Source organism: Aspergillus undulatus, assembly GCF_047715775.1.
Source record: "Aspergillus undulatus strain CBS 261.88 unplaced genomic scaffold BDV17scaffold_108, whole genome shotgun sequence".
Lineage (NCBI taxonomy): Eukaryota > Fungi > Ascomycota > Eurotiomycetes > Eurotiales > Aspergillaceae > Aspergillus > Aspergillus undulatus.
Window position 1 is genome coordinate 25,259 of NW_027396712.1, and position 16,860 is coordinate 42,118.

Sequence of the window (16,860 nt, forward strand, 5' to 3'; positions counted from 1 at the left end):
TGGACTGAAGTGAGCACCAATCAAATGTTGTCCTTGGTCAAGAAGGTTCCATGAAAGGTTCTGGTAAGTAATTCGCTTCTAAGCCCAACTCTACAATCCTATCTACTTGCCATGCAATCACTGATGGGGGAATTGATAAAGTGGAAACAGTAACATTTGGGAATCATTCGAACATTCGAAGTCTATATACATGACGAGTCATAAGGTAAAGTCATAATCATTAAATGTGTCCAAGAAGATAAACTTTTAGCCCTGGTAATCGATCGTAACATCCAGGATGATCTGGCGGTCCTGAGAGATGTTGCCGCCAATGCCACCGACATCAGTCTCGGCCTTGGTGTATGCATTGTGGACAGAAGCAGCACCAGGTGTAATGCTCGAGCAGGTGCCGCTGACTTCCTCGCAGATGCGCATGCCCTGGACATCCTTACCGGCGCTCTGAGCAGTGATAGCGGAGACATCGAAGCCGGACCAGCCGCCGTTGCCAGAGCTGCCAAAGTCGAATTCACCCCAGGTGGAGGCGTACCCGCCGGCAAGATCAAGGGGGATGGCGCCCTCGGGAGCAGCCGCGAAGCCACCGTTGGTGTCCACGTCGAAAGCGACGTACTTGGTCTCGCCAGAGTCGACGGTGATCTTGAGCGCAGTGAAGCCGAACCAGCCGTCCATGAGGCCGTTGGGGCCGTACTTGTTGAAGAAGATGACGTCCCAGGGCTCGCTGTTCTGCCCAGAGATCTTGGCGACGTATTTGTAGTTCTGGGCGGCGGACTCGGCGACTTCGATGATGTTGCTGCCCCAGGGGCTGCCGACGTTGCCTTGGTAGGTGTTGCCCGAGCCGGAGTTGGTGGTTCTAGAGCCGAAACCGGAGGTGGAGTAGGAGCTGGCGCTCGAGGTGGAAGAAGGAGTTTCAGTAGTTGTGGTCGAAGCCTGGCGCCTTTCGTGTCCCTCTAAGCGAGCGAGGGTGGAGGTAGCGAGGGCTGCCAGCAGCATGAAGGACTTGGTGAAGTGCATTGTGAGAGAGTGTGGTCGCGTCAAGCGAAGTAATGAGTCAGGTAGTTTGAAGAGATCGGTTGCACAAGGCAAAAGAGAGAATGAGAAGAGAGAGTAGACTTGGAAGGAATGTCTTAGTTGACAAGCAACTGTTTGATGTGTAACGAACTCCAGATGCAGAGGGATCTTGACCCCTTCTTATAGCTTTGAGGGCAGGACATTGCTCCACACAACTGCCACCACATCTCCCTCCCGTTCCGGCGATTGTGGTGAATTGGACCACTTTCGGTCGAGACCTTTGTGGGACAAAGCGTGCGTAAGTGATGGTACGTCTGCGGCAACATCGGCCCTGAATGGGACCCATGGGGCAAGAGCAAGGCACCAGGCACCGGCCCCAGGGGCGTCAGGTACTGGGGGAATCGGAACCAGAGGAACGAGATGTATTGAAAGTAGTGCCATTGGCCAAGTTGAGGTTGAAAGGAGGCCCACAGCCAGGACCCCGAGTACTGTCATTGGAGCACAGATGCTGTACCTGGACAAAAGTCTGCAGCGAATGGCAACAAGATCGGGCCCGCTTCGGGTTCGATTCGGACCCAGTGTCTGAGTGAGACTGAAAGTGCCGAGAGGTAGACATGGTAGCACACATCTTGGCAGCTGCATACCATTGCCAGCTGTATTGGGCGTGTTTCAAATATGTCGTTGCATTGCCACATCAGCCATTTCCTATTCAACAGACGGTGAAGGCAGTGAAAGAGAAAAAACGATAATGGCAGCGCGATTTAGTCACAGGAGTATACACGCCGGAAGAAGCAATTGTTAAAGTCTGGACTTTGATTTAGTGTCTAATCCAGAAAAACGTCCAAGGACTGAGTCGAATGAGCGCCGAGCTAGGAATGGATATGCACGTCCAGGTGTTCGAGACTCTGTGGATACTATTCTTGCCTCTACCCACACTGGTTTTTTGATAAGACGCCATTTTCTAGAAGTTGGGGCTGACGTACGTCATACTGGGCAGCGATGAGCCATCTGAAACGCATGAGCCTGCACTCCATTGAAGCTATATTCGGGGGGCTTTCGTCTCATCGGGCGCATTGTAATTGAGGTGCCGCATAAAGCAAGATCAAGGATGAAAAGACGCTGCTCGTGGTTCTGTTGAGGGAACAAAGTCCAGGCCCTGACCGTGGATTGCCAAGTCTGGACCAGAGACAGAACCAAGTTTTGGCCAAATTTGAGCCAATGCCATTGCTTTCCGCACAACAATTGTCAATAATTGTGAAGTCGGTGTGGACGAGTACCATGGATCGCTTAATTGAAAAAGGAAGCCGGCCGTTGAGAAAGCAAGGATATCGCCAAGCCTCGTCTTTTGCCCCATTGTGCGCACAACCACTACTCAAAATCGAAGAACCAGGCGAAAGCAAGAAGACCGACTCCGGCCCACTGGAGATACTTAATTGAGATGAAAGCTCTTCGGCTACAACAACGTCCCCACCCCCCACTATCCCAGTATGCGCTGGTCGGATGTTGCACGAGAGGGTACGTGTGCTGACCGAAGCTGCTAGCTGGCAGACTCGCCAGTCCCACCCCAACGTCATCTAGTAGCCTCAAAGGGGACTTGCCAATGCTTCTGACCGAATGTCGCACAAAAGCTGTCATATCCGAGTATTCGGCTACCGAGGCCCTCGAGAGCTGTGTTCGCAATCTGAGCTTCAGTCCGAAGTCTCCGAGCCAATCATGCCATCGCACAGAGACGCGAATAATACAAAACGCGAAGGAAAACTTTCTCCCGGCCGATAGCAGTCAGAAAGTGCCAGCCGCACCTCTGGGAACGCAACAAGAACACCTCCACGCAACAGCCGGCAAGCGAGACCCGCTGGATAGCTCACCCACGCAAGAACCATGTTCGACAGCAACCCACTGCACCCCATGCCGCGGAAGAGGATCCAGATTTACCTTGCTTCCGTGGCGGCATCGCTCCCCACTGCCATCCACTCACACCTCAACAATCTGGACCACTAGGTTCGAGCCTTGGTTTGACGTTGAGTTTGAGTTGTCGGAAGTCGTGGCAACGATACATGGAAATCTGAAGGCCGCAACCTAGGTTCGGGTTCGGATCAATGACAGAGTCTTCTGCTAGTTGGCGTTCTGCAGATATTGAAGTTCGAGACTCGGCATTGGTTGATATCACTTTTGACTTGATTCATAGGTCAGAGTGAAGGAGGTGGGGATTCTAGAGTTCCTAGGTGCCCATAATCCTTCTCCGATGACAGGTTTTCTTGACATCTCGTCGTTTGGCGACCAATTGAGAAGTCTGGCTCGAACAGCCGGAAAATGGTGGGTTCATCCTGCAGTCCGCTGAGGGATCAGGTCCTCGCACCTCAGTCTTGCTCACGAAGACCCAACTCAACGCTTAGGAGTTAATACATGATTTCTAAACATACTCGGGATTTTCGCATCCCAGATATCTTGTTCAGCATCTTTTGATGATGTTTCGCCGCCGTCAAGTGCGCAGCTGCCCTTCTCGGCTCGGGTGGTAGGGGTGTCCAAGGCTTCTGGGGTCATAGACCGTGGACAGGAAGAGTCATCTAATCAGATTGACCGCTATGGCCATTAGCTATAATGGTTCGCTATCAAGGTCACGAAAAATGCTGTAACACCAGAGTGTCCATTTGACGATAATGAGGAGCCTAACGCAGCCTGTTTGACGATTAGCTAATGAATGAAAAACGTTATTATTCTCAGCAATAAGATAATACTCGAGGTATTTTACCACTGAGCAATTGAAGAGGGCTTGTCAGAATGAACGGTGTTGGTGAGAGAAGATGAAGAGGTTAGATCAAGGAAGGAAAGGTCGTCGTCGACGGGCGACGCGACCCCGCAACCGACGATTCGTTGTCAACACTTCAGCATGAACATCAACCAGCCTCAACTACTGCAACAACGTCGGAAGAAGAGATCGAGATCAGGTCAGTGTTGCTAGCAAAGTTTCTAAGCCTACGTCCAGCTCATTTTGCAGGATGCAACACTTGCCGTGCTCGCAAGGTAAGCTAACTGCTCTGCTTGAGCCTTCAAGAATGCGTCGCGTTGAAGTCGCTGATCGGGTTCTTTTCAGGTGAAATGTGACGAGCGCCACAATGGCTGTGCCAACTGCGAGAGACTTCACTTAGATTGTTCTGGCTACGGGCGTTCGACAATCCGACCTTCAGAAACGCCGAGAAGAACGCGGCGGACATACCGATCGTGCGTCGACTGTCGATCGCGAAGGGTCAAATGCTCCGGTGAACGACCTAGTTGCTTCAGGTGCCGAGATAAAGATCTCCAGTGCCAGTATGAGGACAATGTTGAGCCCGCATGGCTGCAGCGTCTGGAAAGCACCCCGGCCGAGAGGACAAGTCCCGCGGCGCAGGAAGAGCCTGAAGAGGAACCCTCGTCATTGATATGGTGATAATCGCCACCTTTACTATGTAGTTCATGGCTGATGGCTGTATAGGTTAACGTCTTCCGACCTCCCTGACAAAGCCAAAGTGAGGGTAATAGTCGACAATTACTTCGCTCACGTTCATCCCATTCGTTGTTTCGCATTCCTCCACAGACCATCTTTCCTACAAAGAGCGGACGAGGAATTGGAAGCTACGCCATCAGCCCTACTTTATGTTGTCTGCGCTTTGGGCGCTCAGTACGTATCTTAACCATCACGCGGCTCCCGCTGACTCATTCAGATTCTACGCTTTGGGATGCAATGCAACTAGTCAAAAGCTCTCTCCAAAATTCATTCTGCGAGCGGGCTGCCGCTGGGGAGAGACGGCCTATAGTATGGTTTTGAGGGACTTGGACAAGATTTCCGTCGACAATCTCATGGCTTCACAACTGCTATACGACTATGCCCTACGAGTTGGCAACTTTGCGCAAGCGTTCATGCTTGGAGGACTCACTGCACGTATGGCCCAAGCATTGCAAATAAATCTCGAATATTCCACGGACGTGCTCTGCTTGGAGCCCGGCCTTTCAACCTCCGCACGAGAAGCTCGACGTCGACTGATGTGGAGCTGCTTCGTTACTGACGCACTTCTGGGAAGTGGAGTTGACCAGCTTATGCTAGTCGAAGAAAGGGACATCAAAATACAGCTCCCATGCAACGAGCGACGATTCTTGCAAGAAGCGCCATGCATCACGCGTACCATTGATGGCTCCGTGCTAGGGTTCCTTCGACCTGAGAGCATTCCGGTCAACCCCGACGAGAACATGGGAATTATGGCTTATTTCATTCAACATATTCGTATCCGCAAGCAGGTTCTCCGCTATATTAAGCACCTCGATACTGCTATTTCGCCTTGGCTGCCTAACTCGGAGTTTGCGATTTTGGACAAGGCGTGCTGGGACTGGTACAACTCGCTGCCAGAAAATCTGCGATTCAACACCTCTACAATCTACTCGCGCAAAGCCTCGTCTCAGTTAGGAGCCTTGGTGCTTCTTCACTGCTCCCATTACCAGACACTGTGTGATCTCTATCGCCTTGGAGCGCCGGCTTTGTTCAAGCTACGCTCCGCCATCGAGTTTCCCGCAGATCAGACTGAATTCCTTCAAAAACTGCGACTAGATCTGTACGATGCGGCAAAGGCACTGGCCAGAATTATCGACGAAGCCGAGAGACACGGTCCGCATATTCTATCAGATACCTGGCTCCCAACTATCACTTACGACAGTTCGCGGATTATGCTGTACTATCTCACTCAGCTGATTGATCCCCGGGAACAAGACAGCAAAGACCTTGTCGTGCAGACGATCCCTTATTTGCAAAGCAACATTCGCGCCCTCAGAGCAATGCAGCCGCTGAATGCAGTCTCTGAGCGTCTGGTACGTCTATTGCCCAATATTAGGTCATTGCTAATGATAAACAGTGCAACCTCGCTGAGACTATGTTGCGACTGCTCGGGTCAGAGGCTGAAATAGCCAATCCCGGCCGAAACATAGTTCCCGATGATCCTTATCCTCCGGACACTGAGGAGTTAGGGAGGCAGAGCCCACCAGGCATACCGGCTCAGAGTGCGCCAGACTACGTACTGAATCCTCTGACTATCTACCGTATGGCGCGCAGGACGATACCGGAACGACATGCTCCAGAGCGTATCGCGTCGGCTACCGGCGGTGCAACACAGCTCGATATATCTCCGCCGACACTAACAGGGGCAGATGAACTAATGCTATTTACATCAGATCTTGGCTGGGCCTGGCAGCCAGCAGAGACGGCCATAGACTCCGGACTCGAACATATGGGGCTTCATCCTTGGGTAGGCGGGATTATAGACCGACAGGCAGAGCCAGGGTTCGCAGGACAACTTCCATTTTCGTCATAACTTAATTGGGAATATACATGATTATGTTGCCTATTTCTGCCCGCTATTCCGCATCGATAGGACATTTTGGCGGCTGGTTTCCCGTTTGGATACCACCTCGCTTCTTGTTGTTCGCGTCATGGAAAGGTATTCTCCACCCACCTTCATTTTGCGGTACCGCCAGCCATAGCCTCATCAAGTGTCGCTGTGGTCTGGGGTTCCCGTCCTCGTCAACCGAATTAGGGGGATAGTCGGTGTATGCTGTGCGTGCGTGGAAGACGTGGGGATTGTGCAAGAATTGGATATCTCCTGGCTCAAGAATCATGTGAAGGGACAGCTCTTTGCAGGTCTTTTCCAGAATCTCCATGGCATACTTCTGCTCTTCCGTGAGAGGAGGAATCTTCGCATCGGGCCCAGAGTTGAAGCGCGCCAGGGATGTGGCATTGTTCGGATCGAACTTGCCATACACCCTTGGGTTTTCAGAGCCGGTCTCAAGCCACAGCACTTGACCCCGATACCAAGGTTCCTGCCCTTCAGACACCTCACCCTTTCGGTCGAAGTACCAGATTGGCGAAGCCAACGTCTTTACGACGTCTGGATGCTCGCGCTGCAACACGTTATAAACGTGATGAGTTGAGGCAATGTCGGATTCACCCCCGGAAAGCGATTTGGCGATGCATAGGAGGCCGACTATGTCTCCGGCGTCGGTGTGGAAGTATTGTCTGCAGAATCAGCATGATTCTCTAGCATTTATTGATGGCAACCAACCTGGCATTTGTCCGATAGATGCGGACCTTGAAAGTCTGGGTAGGATCTTCTCCTAGGTCCTTGACATGACCAAGGACATGACCGCGTCCGTTCTGACTGACAAAGTACCCCAAATATGTCCCCAGACCCATGTAGGCGACGGCAGATTTGTGAAGACCCCATTCCCTGACCGGCAGGTTCCTGAAGCGGAAGAAGCCCTTTCCATTGAGCATGTCTTCCCGCAAGTCCTCCATTTTCTTGGATAGAGTAGCGAGAGGGAAAAGAGCCTTAGTGATGCCAGTCAACGGAGTCCCAGCCTCGATGAACCGGTCTGCTGCAGCACCGATCTCGGCATTCTCCTCGTCAGTAAATGAATGAGTCCACCGCTCAGGAGCATCGCGATAGTCACCGGCATCCCAGACAGTCGGACCAGTCATCTGCTTGGGGAAGTCTTCGTATGAGCGGAGCAGCGACCAGTCTGGCTCATGCTGCCCGGAGGTCTTGAGGCCATCGGGAAACAGAGACAGAGGGACGGTTTCGGTAGTAGTAGCGGTAGACGACATCTTGCGTTTGCTCTGTTCTAGAACCACAAAGCACTCTGTCTGGCGTGAGGGGCATTATTTATACCACTTCGTCTCTCGTCGGCTGGATTGTCGGTCGCCGAAACATCTCGTTGCGTCTCCAAACCCGCACCCTCTAGCCGACATTCCGAGCGATGGCCCGCCGGACTATATCCAAGAATAAGCTCGACTCGACCGATTGACCATATATCACGATACCAAGTGCCAGTGTCATTGGCTTGCTTCTCAGGGCCGAATGTGACTATATCTCAATCGCTCCTCATCTTGAACACTTTTTGAGCCTTATCATAGCTGAAAGGGTTCAGTATCGCTGCGCGGAGGAAATAAGCGACGTCGCATCCGATCGGCTGTTGCTCCGTCACGTCATTCGAGCTAAAATATAGCAATTTGTATGAGAGCTCCCTCGCTTCATCATCATACAACACTTGGCAATCCGCCTGAAAATACAAGAGAGACATAGGGGACGTTACATGAGGAGGGACTGGGCTGGAAATCTGATTTGCGCTTGATGTGTGTCTCGAGAAGCCCAGGGTAAGTCTGCCATAGGACTTTTAACCCTACTTGATCTGGACTGATCGCCATTAGAAGCTTTCACCCGGCAATCAAACGAACATCTCCATTGGCGCATCCGATACTAGGTATTTGAGGGTTTACTGCCGATGTTTGTATTGAGCAAGCCGGTCGCGCAGAGTGGATAAGAATGAGGCTGTTGAGCCCTACACTCCCATTGAGTACGCGCGTGGGCTAGTCAATCTCCCATCTGTCGCATTTCACATCCATATTATCTTTTTTGCGAGAGACCATTCCAGACGAGGTCATAATTCGACGGCCAAGCGCCTAGTCGAGCACCGAGAAATCCTTATTGACCAGCCTGGCTGTACAGGCTCGCATTCTAAACGAGCACCAATCATATCCCGTGCTTTTCCAGGTACAGCTGTCAGCAGTATACAGATCTGACCGGAAACCGTTCAGGTGTTTCCCGCATCCTCGCATCTGGCTTCGGGCTTCTGTCTTTTTACCATCATTGTGGCTAAACGAACTAAACGGGCGATGCGCGAATACGAACAGGGCTTGGAGTCAAGGTAGACATTTGCTTTCCTTGGCCCGGTGTGCCCTAGATGCCGGTATGGCTCATAAAGGACCTCCATGTCCGTCCAGGGACCCCCTGAAGAAAGCATTGACTGGATAGCCTGTCATTTATTGAGTTCGAAATCCTACCTTCATCCCTCAAACGCGAGACCACCACCGAAGCGGACGATGACGACTGGAGCATCTACTTCTACGACCCTTCCCTCACCGCAGCGATAGCATTTGCAGCCCTCTACACCCTCCCATTCATCTACACCTACTCATCTTCCTCCTTGCCTACAAATCGAGAGACAATGGCAGAGACAAGAAGTACTACAGCCACAGCTACACAGTCACTCTCCTCCTCGCGGCCCTTGTCGAAGTAAACAGGTACGCCCAGCGCGCCGCATCGACTCAATCCGTCCAGGATATGGGTCTTTTTGCCACAAGCCAGACGATGATTGTGCTTGCGCCGGTGTTTGTCTGTGCCAGTTTGTATATCTTGCTTTCGAGAATCATTCAGGCAACCTTAGACGGTCACGGCCAAGGACAGGACCAGGGCCAGGGCCAGGACCACGGACGACACGTAAAAGAGACTAGAGACCTCGGCGTCATCAAAGTCTGTTGGCTCCCGAAGATCTCCATAACACTCGACGCCGGGCCAATGACTACACAGGGAGGCGGGAGCGCCGTTGCGGCGGCAGGCGAGCGGGAAGGACATCTGGAGCGTATCGGGACGGGAATTCTCATTGCGGGATTGGCGCTGCAAGTGGCTACGTTTAGCGCATTCTTTATCCTGGTGGTACGGTTCCATATGGGTTCGAAGAGGTTAGATGTTGGGTTGCGGAGGGTGATTTGGGGTGTTTATATTGCGGGCTTTTTCACAAGGTATTGATCCCCCTCCTCGATCCCACAACAATCCTCACCCCCAACCCGAAGCACAACTAACGCATTCCTTTTCATTTTATCCAGATCCGCTCCATCTTCCGCCTCATCGAATTTGCCTGGGAAACATAAAGCTACATCATGACGCACGAGTGGCCAATTTACGTCCTCGAGGCCGTCCCCATGTGGATTGCGTTTATGGTGCTGGGGTGGTTTCATCCGAGTAGATGGCTGACTGCTAAGGCGGGGAGTTCGAAGGCAAGGGGAAACAAGATGGGTTAAGGATGGGAATGGGGATGGAAAGAGGGAATTGAGGGTTGGGAGGGAGAGGGTTGGACGAGGGGTTGTGGTCGTGCAAGTAGGTGAGTGACGCTGGATGTTATATCCTTGAGTATGATGATCCACTGGCTTGCTAAGTTGGCTGTTTTCAGCCACTGCTTAGATTGCGCAATCTTGTTCATTTAGCCCACGAGAACCCCTGTATGTCTAGATGCTATATGTTATTCAACTCCAACACCCCCTTGTCCACCCACACCCTCAACCACTCTACAAACCCCTCCAATTCCTTTACCCACTGCGGAAACCTCCCCCGATGCTCCTGTACTCCCGGAAGCAAAGCCATGGCCAAAACCCTCATCAGCCCATTCACAACCCCCCTCATACTCCTCGGCAAGCCGTTGAAGATACCGTCCGCCCACCGATAAATCAAGAAATGACCCCCACCAGTCCCCAAATTCCTCTCACGCGCAAGCTCGCCATAAACGGGCCTCATTAACGCATCGAATGTAACGTAGTTGATAAATAGCGCGCGCGAGACATGGTTCCCCGGTGCAATGAAGGTGAGGAACTCGACGTTTTCCATGGCACCCCAGACGGCGTAGAGGGATACAAGGGCTGTAAATGCATGGCGGTGGGAGAGGAGGAGGGACTCGTAGCATGCGCGAAGCGAATTATAGAATGCGAAGTGGGCGGGACTGGACAGGTGTGGCTGGAGTTTATCAAGGTGCTCAAGGCAAGAATTTACCGTCGCAACCTCACAAATGGGCGCCATCTCACCCGGTAACCAGCCCAGAATCATATCTGACATATGCTCCCGCGACTGAATAGTGAAGATCTGACTTCGTCTTTGCCTCTCGCAGTACCAGTTCGTCACGAGCCCGCACCCGCGCACCATAACGGCAAAATCGACGATCCCGTCGCTCATATGGTGCGCTTGGAAGGTAAGCGTGTAGCAGGTTGCCAGGGCGCCGTCCATCTCGGACACGGTGCACTCGTTGCCCTTTGCGAGAATGGCGCTGAGCGATTTGAGGGCTCGGCCGCGGTAGGCTATTGCTGTGGAGGCGTACTGGTTTTGGTTCCCGCGGGGCGCGATTAGAGAGCAGTGCGAGGCGCCGAGGGAGAGCATTGCGTGGAGGAGGTGGGGGCACTACATCGTCAGTTTATGATAGGAGTGAGAGTTCGGTGCGACATACCTCATGAGCAAAGGCGGGTATGGTGGACAACCAACTGCTTTCATCTCCGAATGGGAGATGAGGCCGTGCGTCGACGAGAAAGTGGTGCCAGAAGCGCAAGTCATCACCGGAAAATGGTGTAGCCGATAGCTGCGAAGAGGGAGAAAGCGTAGGAGAGGGTTCATCCGGGGACGATGCGGACGACTGCTTCTGCACCTGAGTCTGTGGTTGGGCGACCACCAGCCCTTGTTCTCGATCCTTTCTTGGATAAACGCAATCTAGGTCTTTGTGTAGGCAGTTTGCACATGCCGGCTTTGTTTCTTGACACTACTTAGTTTAGATAAGAGGCTCCCTAAATATTGAAGCCGCCATACCTTAATCCTCCGTGTCTTGCAGCTATAGCACCCGCGACGAGACTTTGTATGCGGTCGTTTGACGCGGTTGGTGCGAGGATAGGGGGTCAAAGCTTTCGATATAGCGTCCGCTGAAGGGGTTGACGTCGTCCCAGTAAGCAGATCCTGGCTAGGATGCGGGGAATAGTGAAACGATGGGTCGATAAGAAAGTCGGGTGAGACAGCTAGCCAATGTCCCCTCTCCGTCTCCATGGTGGCCATCGGTAGACTGTTTGCCATCAAATCTCAACTTAAGGTCAAGTTTATCCGTGAAAAAAAAAGAGAACGAAAGCTTCAACGACAAAAGATGCCATCGTGAACTGAGCCGCTTAAGATCTGGACCCTGGCTCAGGCAACATCGTTCCCTTGGGGAATACGAGCTCAGCCCGCTGTGCCACTCAGCCACGACCAATGGCCAATGCGCCAGATATTGGCCAAAATTCGACCCAAGTGGATGTATCACCGATCGCTGCGGAAAGTGAAGATGTCTGAGGTTGACGTCTTGCGCAGAACTTCGCACCTTATTCTTCAGCAGCAGGTGCGGGCCGCAACGCAGAGCCCCATCATCAGCGCATAATTTCATCCTTCTTTATAGTCCTTCCGACCGTTGACTACCTGAGTTCATCCCTATTAAATATTTCGAGATGGTAGTGTCTTTTCTGGATGGGCGTTCCGTCGTGAAAAAGAACGTGTTGAGTTGAAAGAGCAAGAACAGCACCAGCAAAGCTTCAGCTGGAGACGTAACGGAAAGTGTATGAGCAAGAATGGCAGGAGACTGCAGCATAAACCATCCGTCTAGTCATCACTTCGCTGACCCAGTGACGAGTATGTACCTGTTGGGAAGTCATGCACGAGGAATACGAGGTTTTCGATGCTCCCGGCTGCGCCCGGTTCGTCATTCGTGACGCTGCGCCTCAGCTGGTGCCAGTGACCTCGACAGCAGAAGCTGATATAAATTCGCAGAACCTAAGCAGGAGGAATGCGTGCGTAGTGGAAGTGTTCGTGGGAGCTGCAGCGGCCTGAAACGCGGTTGATTGGGTACTATCTCATCCTCTCCCTTTGAGAAAGGGTTAAGTAGATTCATCCCATCAACATCCGCTCATCAGCCTTGCCCCTTTTTTATTGATGTTTTGTACTCCCGGAGCCTCGTCTGCTTGGGTGCCTGATTATTCATTATGATCGAGCTATATCGGCCACTGTAAAGGCTTGACTGCGACGGCCGTCGCCCACCTTGGCCATAGATTTTTGCTAGAGCAGACAGAACATATTTGGCATAGACTGGTTGATCTGTAAGCAGTGAAAGTGGAGCATCGATGTTCACTCTATTTCCCTGTGTTGAGCAATCCCTGATCATCATACTCGTACCGTGTTTCCCGGTCCTTTCCAGTCAGCTCAATCTTCCGAACTTAGGTTGACAAACTCACCCAATACTTCTTAAACCCGACCCCCTCACACATCTCGTCGTATCCCAAAATCATCGGCGGCGATGTCCCGTCAACCATACTCCTCTTCAGCCCCTCCAAAGCATCCCGAATAGCCTTCAACTTCGCCGCAACAAGGGTCCAAGGATACGCGACAGCCGCGAATCCCAACTCAGCTAGATCCTTTGCTGAAAGATTCTCGGTCATCCCGCCTTCAATAATGTTCGCCAGCATCGGCATATCCAGTTCCTCGATGCACCGCTTCATAGCGGCTCTATCAGGCAGGGCTTCGACGAATACCGCGTCGGCTCCTATTCGTTTAAACTCGTGCGCCCGCACCATAGCCTCGTCCCACCCGTGTATCAATGCGTCCGTCCGAGCAAGTATGAATATATCGCGTCCTCCATCGCGCGCGTCACAAGCCGCTTGGATCCTGGCGTACGCCTCGCCGCGCGACACAACCGATTTGCCTTTCGTATGTCCGCATCCTATACCCACATTAGCCAAAAATCTTGTTCCTCAACTTCAATAACTTCAATAAAGGAAATCTCACGCTTCGGCCAAGTCTGATCCTCAATCATAACGCCCGCCGCCCCCGCAGCAACAAAACACTCCACGGTCCGCTTGACATTCATCGCACTCCCATACCCCGTGTCCCCATCAACCATAACCGGCAGACTGGTAACCCGCGCCGTCTCCTGGATCTTCTCACACATCTCTGCCATCGCGATGTACCCTGTATCCGGAAGGCCGTGCGAGCTGGACACCGCGAACCCCAAGAGAAAGAGCATGGGGAATCCAGCTTCTTCGATTAGTCGCGAGGAGAGGCCGTCGTAGCTGCATGGGAACGCGAGGATTTTGGATTTGTCGGCGTGTGCGGTTTGCCATAGGGTGCGGAGGCGGGATGTCTGGGGAGAGGGGATCAGGCCGCGGCTGTTTGGGGGTGATGACATTGGGGGAGGCGGGGGGAATGTGAAGGGATATGGGGTTTTCGAGGCCATGGTCATTGAAGCAATTGTAGTCTGGCTTGAAGTTGGATATGAGAATTGAGAACGAGGATTGAGGGGACCGTGAGTAGGTAGAGAGGAAGTACAGAGTAAACATTTATGGGAGCCAGTGCGGGGATGACATCATTGTCACAGGGCGAGGAACTCGCTCTTCTTCCGCTTTTCTTTCCCGCCGATCGCGATCCTCCAGCGATCTCAAAACATCTCCTCGAGACGCTTATTTCGACGTGCACCACCCTGAAAGTCTCACAGAAAAGGTTCCAGAAGAGACGCCCTCCCTCCCCAGCTCAAGCCCACCAGAGACAACCCGCGATGCCCCAAAAACTCTTCATCCTAATCTACAAAGGCGACCCCCTCGACTACAGCGAATACCGCCACACAGCACTCTACTTCCACTTCGCCTCGGGAAGCAGAAGCATAATGCACGTGGTCGGCTGCCCCGGTCTCTTTCGATTCAGCCACAACATCGACACGGACCCCGGGTCTGTGGGTATACTGGCGAAGGTCGTCCCCGTCACAGAGATACCCACGGATATAGGCGAGGACTCGATATGCGAGACTGTCACGAGGACGCCGATACGGAATGGACGACTCGATCTCGATTGGAATTGTCAGAATTGGGTTGGGGATGCCTTGAAGAGGTTGGTTGAGCGAGGGTGGATCACGTCTGAGGTTCGTGAGGGGGCAATTGATAAAATGGCGGATATTTGTCTCGAGGCGGGGGATGATTGAGTGGTCGATCTAATGGATGCTCATGCAAGCTGCACGCCTTGAATTATAATGACGAGATGATAATGACTGGTTCTCTGGTGCTGCGACGGTTTCGTCTCATTCGATACCCTGCAAAGTTTCTGACTTGTGATGCGTACTTATCGGCGATCATGGGTGCTCCCTCTGCTCGATTTGATATTTGATTAATCTAATCATTCACTCCGTTCCATTGCAGGCGACTATGCTTCGGGGGTGTGGCGGTGGTATCAACTTCCCACTGCTGCGACAAGAGAAGACATGAAGGCGGACCGCTCCTCTCCAAGTACGGCGCTATCGGTACCACGCTATCTACCATTCCCGCAACTTGCTGGACCTCTGTGGACTCCCGCCACACGATCTGGGAGCTTTGAGTATCTGGGTTCCACCTAGAACAGTTCCCTGTCCACCGCGCTTCGCAGGATAGGTGGTGTCGTACCGCCGCCGTCTGGCATCTCAAAGGTGTAGTTTGAGGTTGGCAGACTTTGCTGGCAGTGGTATTCAATTGTCGACGGAGCGGTCGGTCAAGTTCCATTAGGATGATGCGTGGAATTCCGCGCAGCCTAGCTTCGGAGTTTGATTGCATAACGAAGCCTTCCATGAGATGGCGGCTGGTGGGTGTCGGATCCCGCGAGCTCAACTCAGACTCAAACCATGATTATCGAGGATATGGACATCGACGACCGGACCGGCCTTCAGACCCTCCAGTGATATCGTTGTGGACAGCCTGTTTAGAAGCCACTCGAAGTGTCGGACGCGGGCGCGAGAAACGTGTAGCGTGGGATACTCAGCAAGTTGATCGTGGTCGGACGTCTGAAGCTTCATTGCTCAAACAGTGTCCCCGGCCCCGTGCGATTTGAAAGGCTCGCCTATGGCCCACAAGAAGTCATGGCAGACAGCCGACTATCCCTGTGTTGATCAGTGAAGCTGGCTTGGGCATGGTTGGACGTGCTCCAGGGACGCGGGCTGGGAAGATTAGGTAGTAAGTAACGATGGAGAATATCTTGAAGCATCCCTCAAGCAACTTCTTCCACAATCCGTACCCCGTCTTCAGAATGGCGAACAGCGGCCAAGGATATTATGCAAAGCAAATAAACATTAGTGGTAAACAATCCATATCCGTACACAGCAATTAATCCTATCCAAAACCTCCTCAAAACACTTCCGATCATCGAACAACAACGCATCATCCTCCCAATCGAAAACAGCGCTGCAAAATACAGCTAAGCACAACGGAAAGGACAGGAAAGGAAACAGGGAACAAAGATATCCAAAAAGTCAATAACCCAGGCATTGCTCTCATGGTGTTTCTATGGCATCCGATGGGACTACCGCCAGGAGTGGCGATATCGAAGAGCTTTCAACCGACAAATTCGAAACGCAGAATTGGTCCCGCACCTTTTGGCTGGGTTTCTCGTTTTGAACAGTTGACCCTGCAGCGGACCACTCTGTCGGTGCTCAGACTGGCGCTTCCACTTCTTCATGCCAAGACCGCACGCTCCGTGAATGGGGGTGGCCAGACCTGTTAGGAGTGGTAGCAGCATTGCTGGCCGCAGGGTTGGCCTCAGGGCTGGCGGTTCCCCAGCGTTCTGTGTTGCTCTGAAGGTGCAGGTGAAGGGTTTCTTAATCCTCTTCGAGCACCTTGTATACCATGATTGCGTATAATCCATGGTGACTAGCAACAACCCAAGCGCCATGAGGAAGGCATACACCAGGGATTTGTCTTGTGTTTGGGGGGGAATTCATTCCCCAGCAGCTAGTGTCAAGCGTAGATACCACGAATTGAACTTTGTCAAGCGGCCCATCGCTTTGCTCTCTTTCTTTGCCACATCCAATTTCTCTTCAATGTTCTTGCTGATTTGACTCTGGATCTGGGCTTGTTCCAAGCCCTTCAGATGGACGACCTGCGCTGCATCAGCCAATGTTCGAGTGTGTAGACAGATCCTCTTCGAGCTTCTTGGATCTCTTCAGCCATGACTCACCCTTTCAGAGCAGCCTACGTTTCTGTGAACAAGATCATGCGCTTTGTCGGTTGATCCTCCGATGCAATACCGTTGCTACCTATCAAATATACTCCTTGATCGTGAATGTCGGTAGATGACGACGTACCAAGGAACCAGCTCTTGGGCATCCGATTCATGCTCTTGACAGGAACCTCAGACGCTCCGTAAGGTATCATGAATCGTGGTTGCAGGTGACCAGGCCTCGTTTTTTCGGTCGCGCACCACAAAACTGCTTAATAAT

The 16,860-nt window shown here is 52.3% G+C and overlaps 7 protein-coding genes across 7 annotated transcripts; 2 read left to right on the plus strand and 5 right to left on the minus strand.

The window, feature by feature from the left end:
- Nucleotides 1–161: 161 nt before the first annotated feature.
- On the minus strand, nucleotides 162–1,118 carry BDV17DRAFT_18833 (putative allergen). The gene has a single exon (XM_073755063.1). The coding sequence runs from the start codon at nucleotides 1,006–1,008 to the stop codon at nucleotides 247–249; it is 762 nt and encodes a 253-aa protein (XP_073609961.1). The 5' UTR covers nucleotides 1,009–1,118; the 3' UTR covers nucleotides 162–246.
- A 1-nt stretch (nucleotide 1,119) lies between these two features.
- On the minus strand, nucleotides 1,120–1,857 carry BDV17DRAFT_18834 (uncharacterized protein). The gene has a single exon (XM_073755064.1). The coding sequence runs from the start codon at nucleotides 1,645–1,647 to the stop codon at nucleotides 1,186–1,188; it is 462 nt and encodes a 153-aa protein (XP_073609962.1). The 5' UTR covers nucleotides 1,648–1,857; the 3' UTR covers nucleotides 1,120–1,185.
- A 2,035-nt stretch (nucleotides 1,858–3,892) lies between these two features.
- On the plus strand, nucleotides 3,893–6,338 carry BDV17DRAFT_296661 (fungal specific transcription factor domain-containing protein; the record flags this gene model as incomplete). The annotated part of the gene is made up of 7 exons (XM_073763342.1): nucleotides 3,893–3,950; nucleotides 4,001–4,026; nucleotides 4,152–4,262; nucleotides 4,313–4,425; nucleotides 4,475–4,660; nucleotides 4,704–5,838; nucleotides 5,883–6,338. 7 exons carry the CDS (start codon nucleotides 3,893–3,895, stop codon nucleotides 6,336–6,338), a joined length of 2,085 nt encoding a protein of 694 aa, XP_073609963.1.
- On the minus strand, nucleotides 6,304–7,611 carry BDV17DRAFT_277981 (TauD/TfdA family dioxygenase). The gene is made up of 2 exons (XM_073759483.1): nucleotides 7,086–7,611; nucleotides 6,304–7,039 (listed from the first exon to the last, which is right to left on the minus strand). Exons 1-2 carry the CDS (start codon nucleotides 7,499–7,501, stop codon nucleotides 6,382–6,384), a joined length of 1,074 nt encoding a protein of 357 aa, XP_073609964.1. The 5' UTR covers nucleotides 7,502–7,611; the 3' UTR covers nucleotides 6,304–6,381.
- Nucleotides 7,612–10,091: 2,480 nt separating this feature from the next.
- Nucleotides 10,092–11,654, minus strand: BDV17DRAFT_285669 (Zn(II)2Cys6 transcription factor; the record flags this gene model as incomplete). The annotated part of the gene is made up of 3 exons (XM_073760755.1): nucleotides 10,092–11,024; nucleotides 11,071–11,376; nucleotides 11,424–11,654. The coding sequence occupies 3 exons, from the start codon at nucleotides 11,652–11,654 to the stop codon at nucleotides 10,092–10,094; spliced, it is 1,470 nt and encodes a 489-aa protein (XP_073609965.1).
- Nucleotides 11,655–12,494: 840 nt separating this feature from the next.
- BDV17DRAFT_18919 (isocitrate lyase/PEP mutase family protein) lies at nucleotides 12,495–14,328 on the minus strand. The gene is made up of 3 exons (XM_073755078.1): nucleotides 13,416–14,328; nucleotides 12,866–13,350; nucleotides 12,495–12,820 (listed from the first exon to the last, which is right to left on the minus strand). The coding sequence occupies exons 1-3, from the start codon at nucleotides 13,867–13,869 to the stop codon at nucleotides 12,764–12,766; spliced, it is 996 nt and encodes a 331-aa protein (XP_073609966.1). The 5' UTR covers nucleotides 13,870–14,328; the 3' UTR covers nucleotides 12,495–12,763.
- Nucleotides 14,182–14,601, plus strand: BDV17DRAFT_296665 (uncharacterized protein; the record flags this gene model as incomplete). The annotated part of the gene is made up of 1 exon (XM_073763343.1): nucleotides 14,182–14,601. The coding sequence occupies one exon, from the start codon at nucleotides 14,182–14,184 to the stop codon at nucleotides 14,599–14,601; it is 420 nt and encodes a 139-aa protein (XP_073609967.1).
- Nucleotides 14,602–16,860: the final 2,259 nt, after the last annotated feature.

What these genes read in the sequence shown, in the direction of transcription:
- BDV17DRAFT_18833 (XM_073755063.1), bottom strand. Translation starts at nt 1,008, where the DNA reads ATGCACTTCACCAAGTCCTTCATGCTGCTGGCAGCCCTCGCTACCTCC.
- BDV17DRAFT_18834 (XM_073755064.1), bottom strand. Translation starts at nt 1,647, where the DNA reads ATGCAGCTGCCAAGATGTGTGCTACCATGTCTACCTCTCGGCACTTTC.
- BDV17DRAFT_18919 (XM_073755078.1), bottom strand. Translation starts at nt 13,869, where the DNA reads ATGACCATGGCCTCGAAAACCCCATATCCCTTCACATTCCCCCCGCCT. An exon ending in GGATCAGACTTGGCCGAAGC is followed by an intron (nt 13,351 to 13,415) that starts GTGAGATTTCCT and finishes ATGTGGGTATAG; the next exon opens with GATGCGGACATACGAAAGGC. An exon ending in TCGGGTTTAAGAAGTATTGG is followed by an intron (nt 12,821 to 12,865) that starts GTGAGTTTGTCA and finishes CTGACTGGAAAG; the next exon opens with GACCGGGAAACACGGTACGA.
- BDV17DRAFT_277981 (XM_073759483.1), bottom strand. Translation starts at nt 7,501, where the DNA reads ATGACTGGTCCGACTGTCTGGGATGCCGGTGACTATCGCGATGCTCCT. An exon ending in ATCTATCGGACAAATGCCAG is followed by an intron (nt 7,040 to 7,085) that starts GTTGGTTGCCAT and finishes CTGATTCTGCAG; the next exon opens with ACAATACTTCCACACCGACG.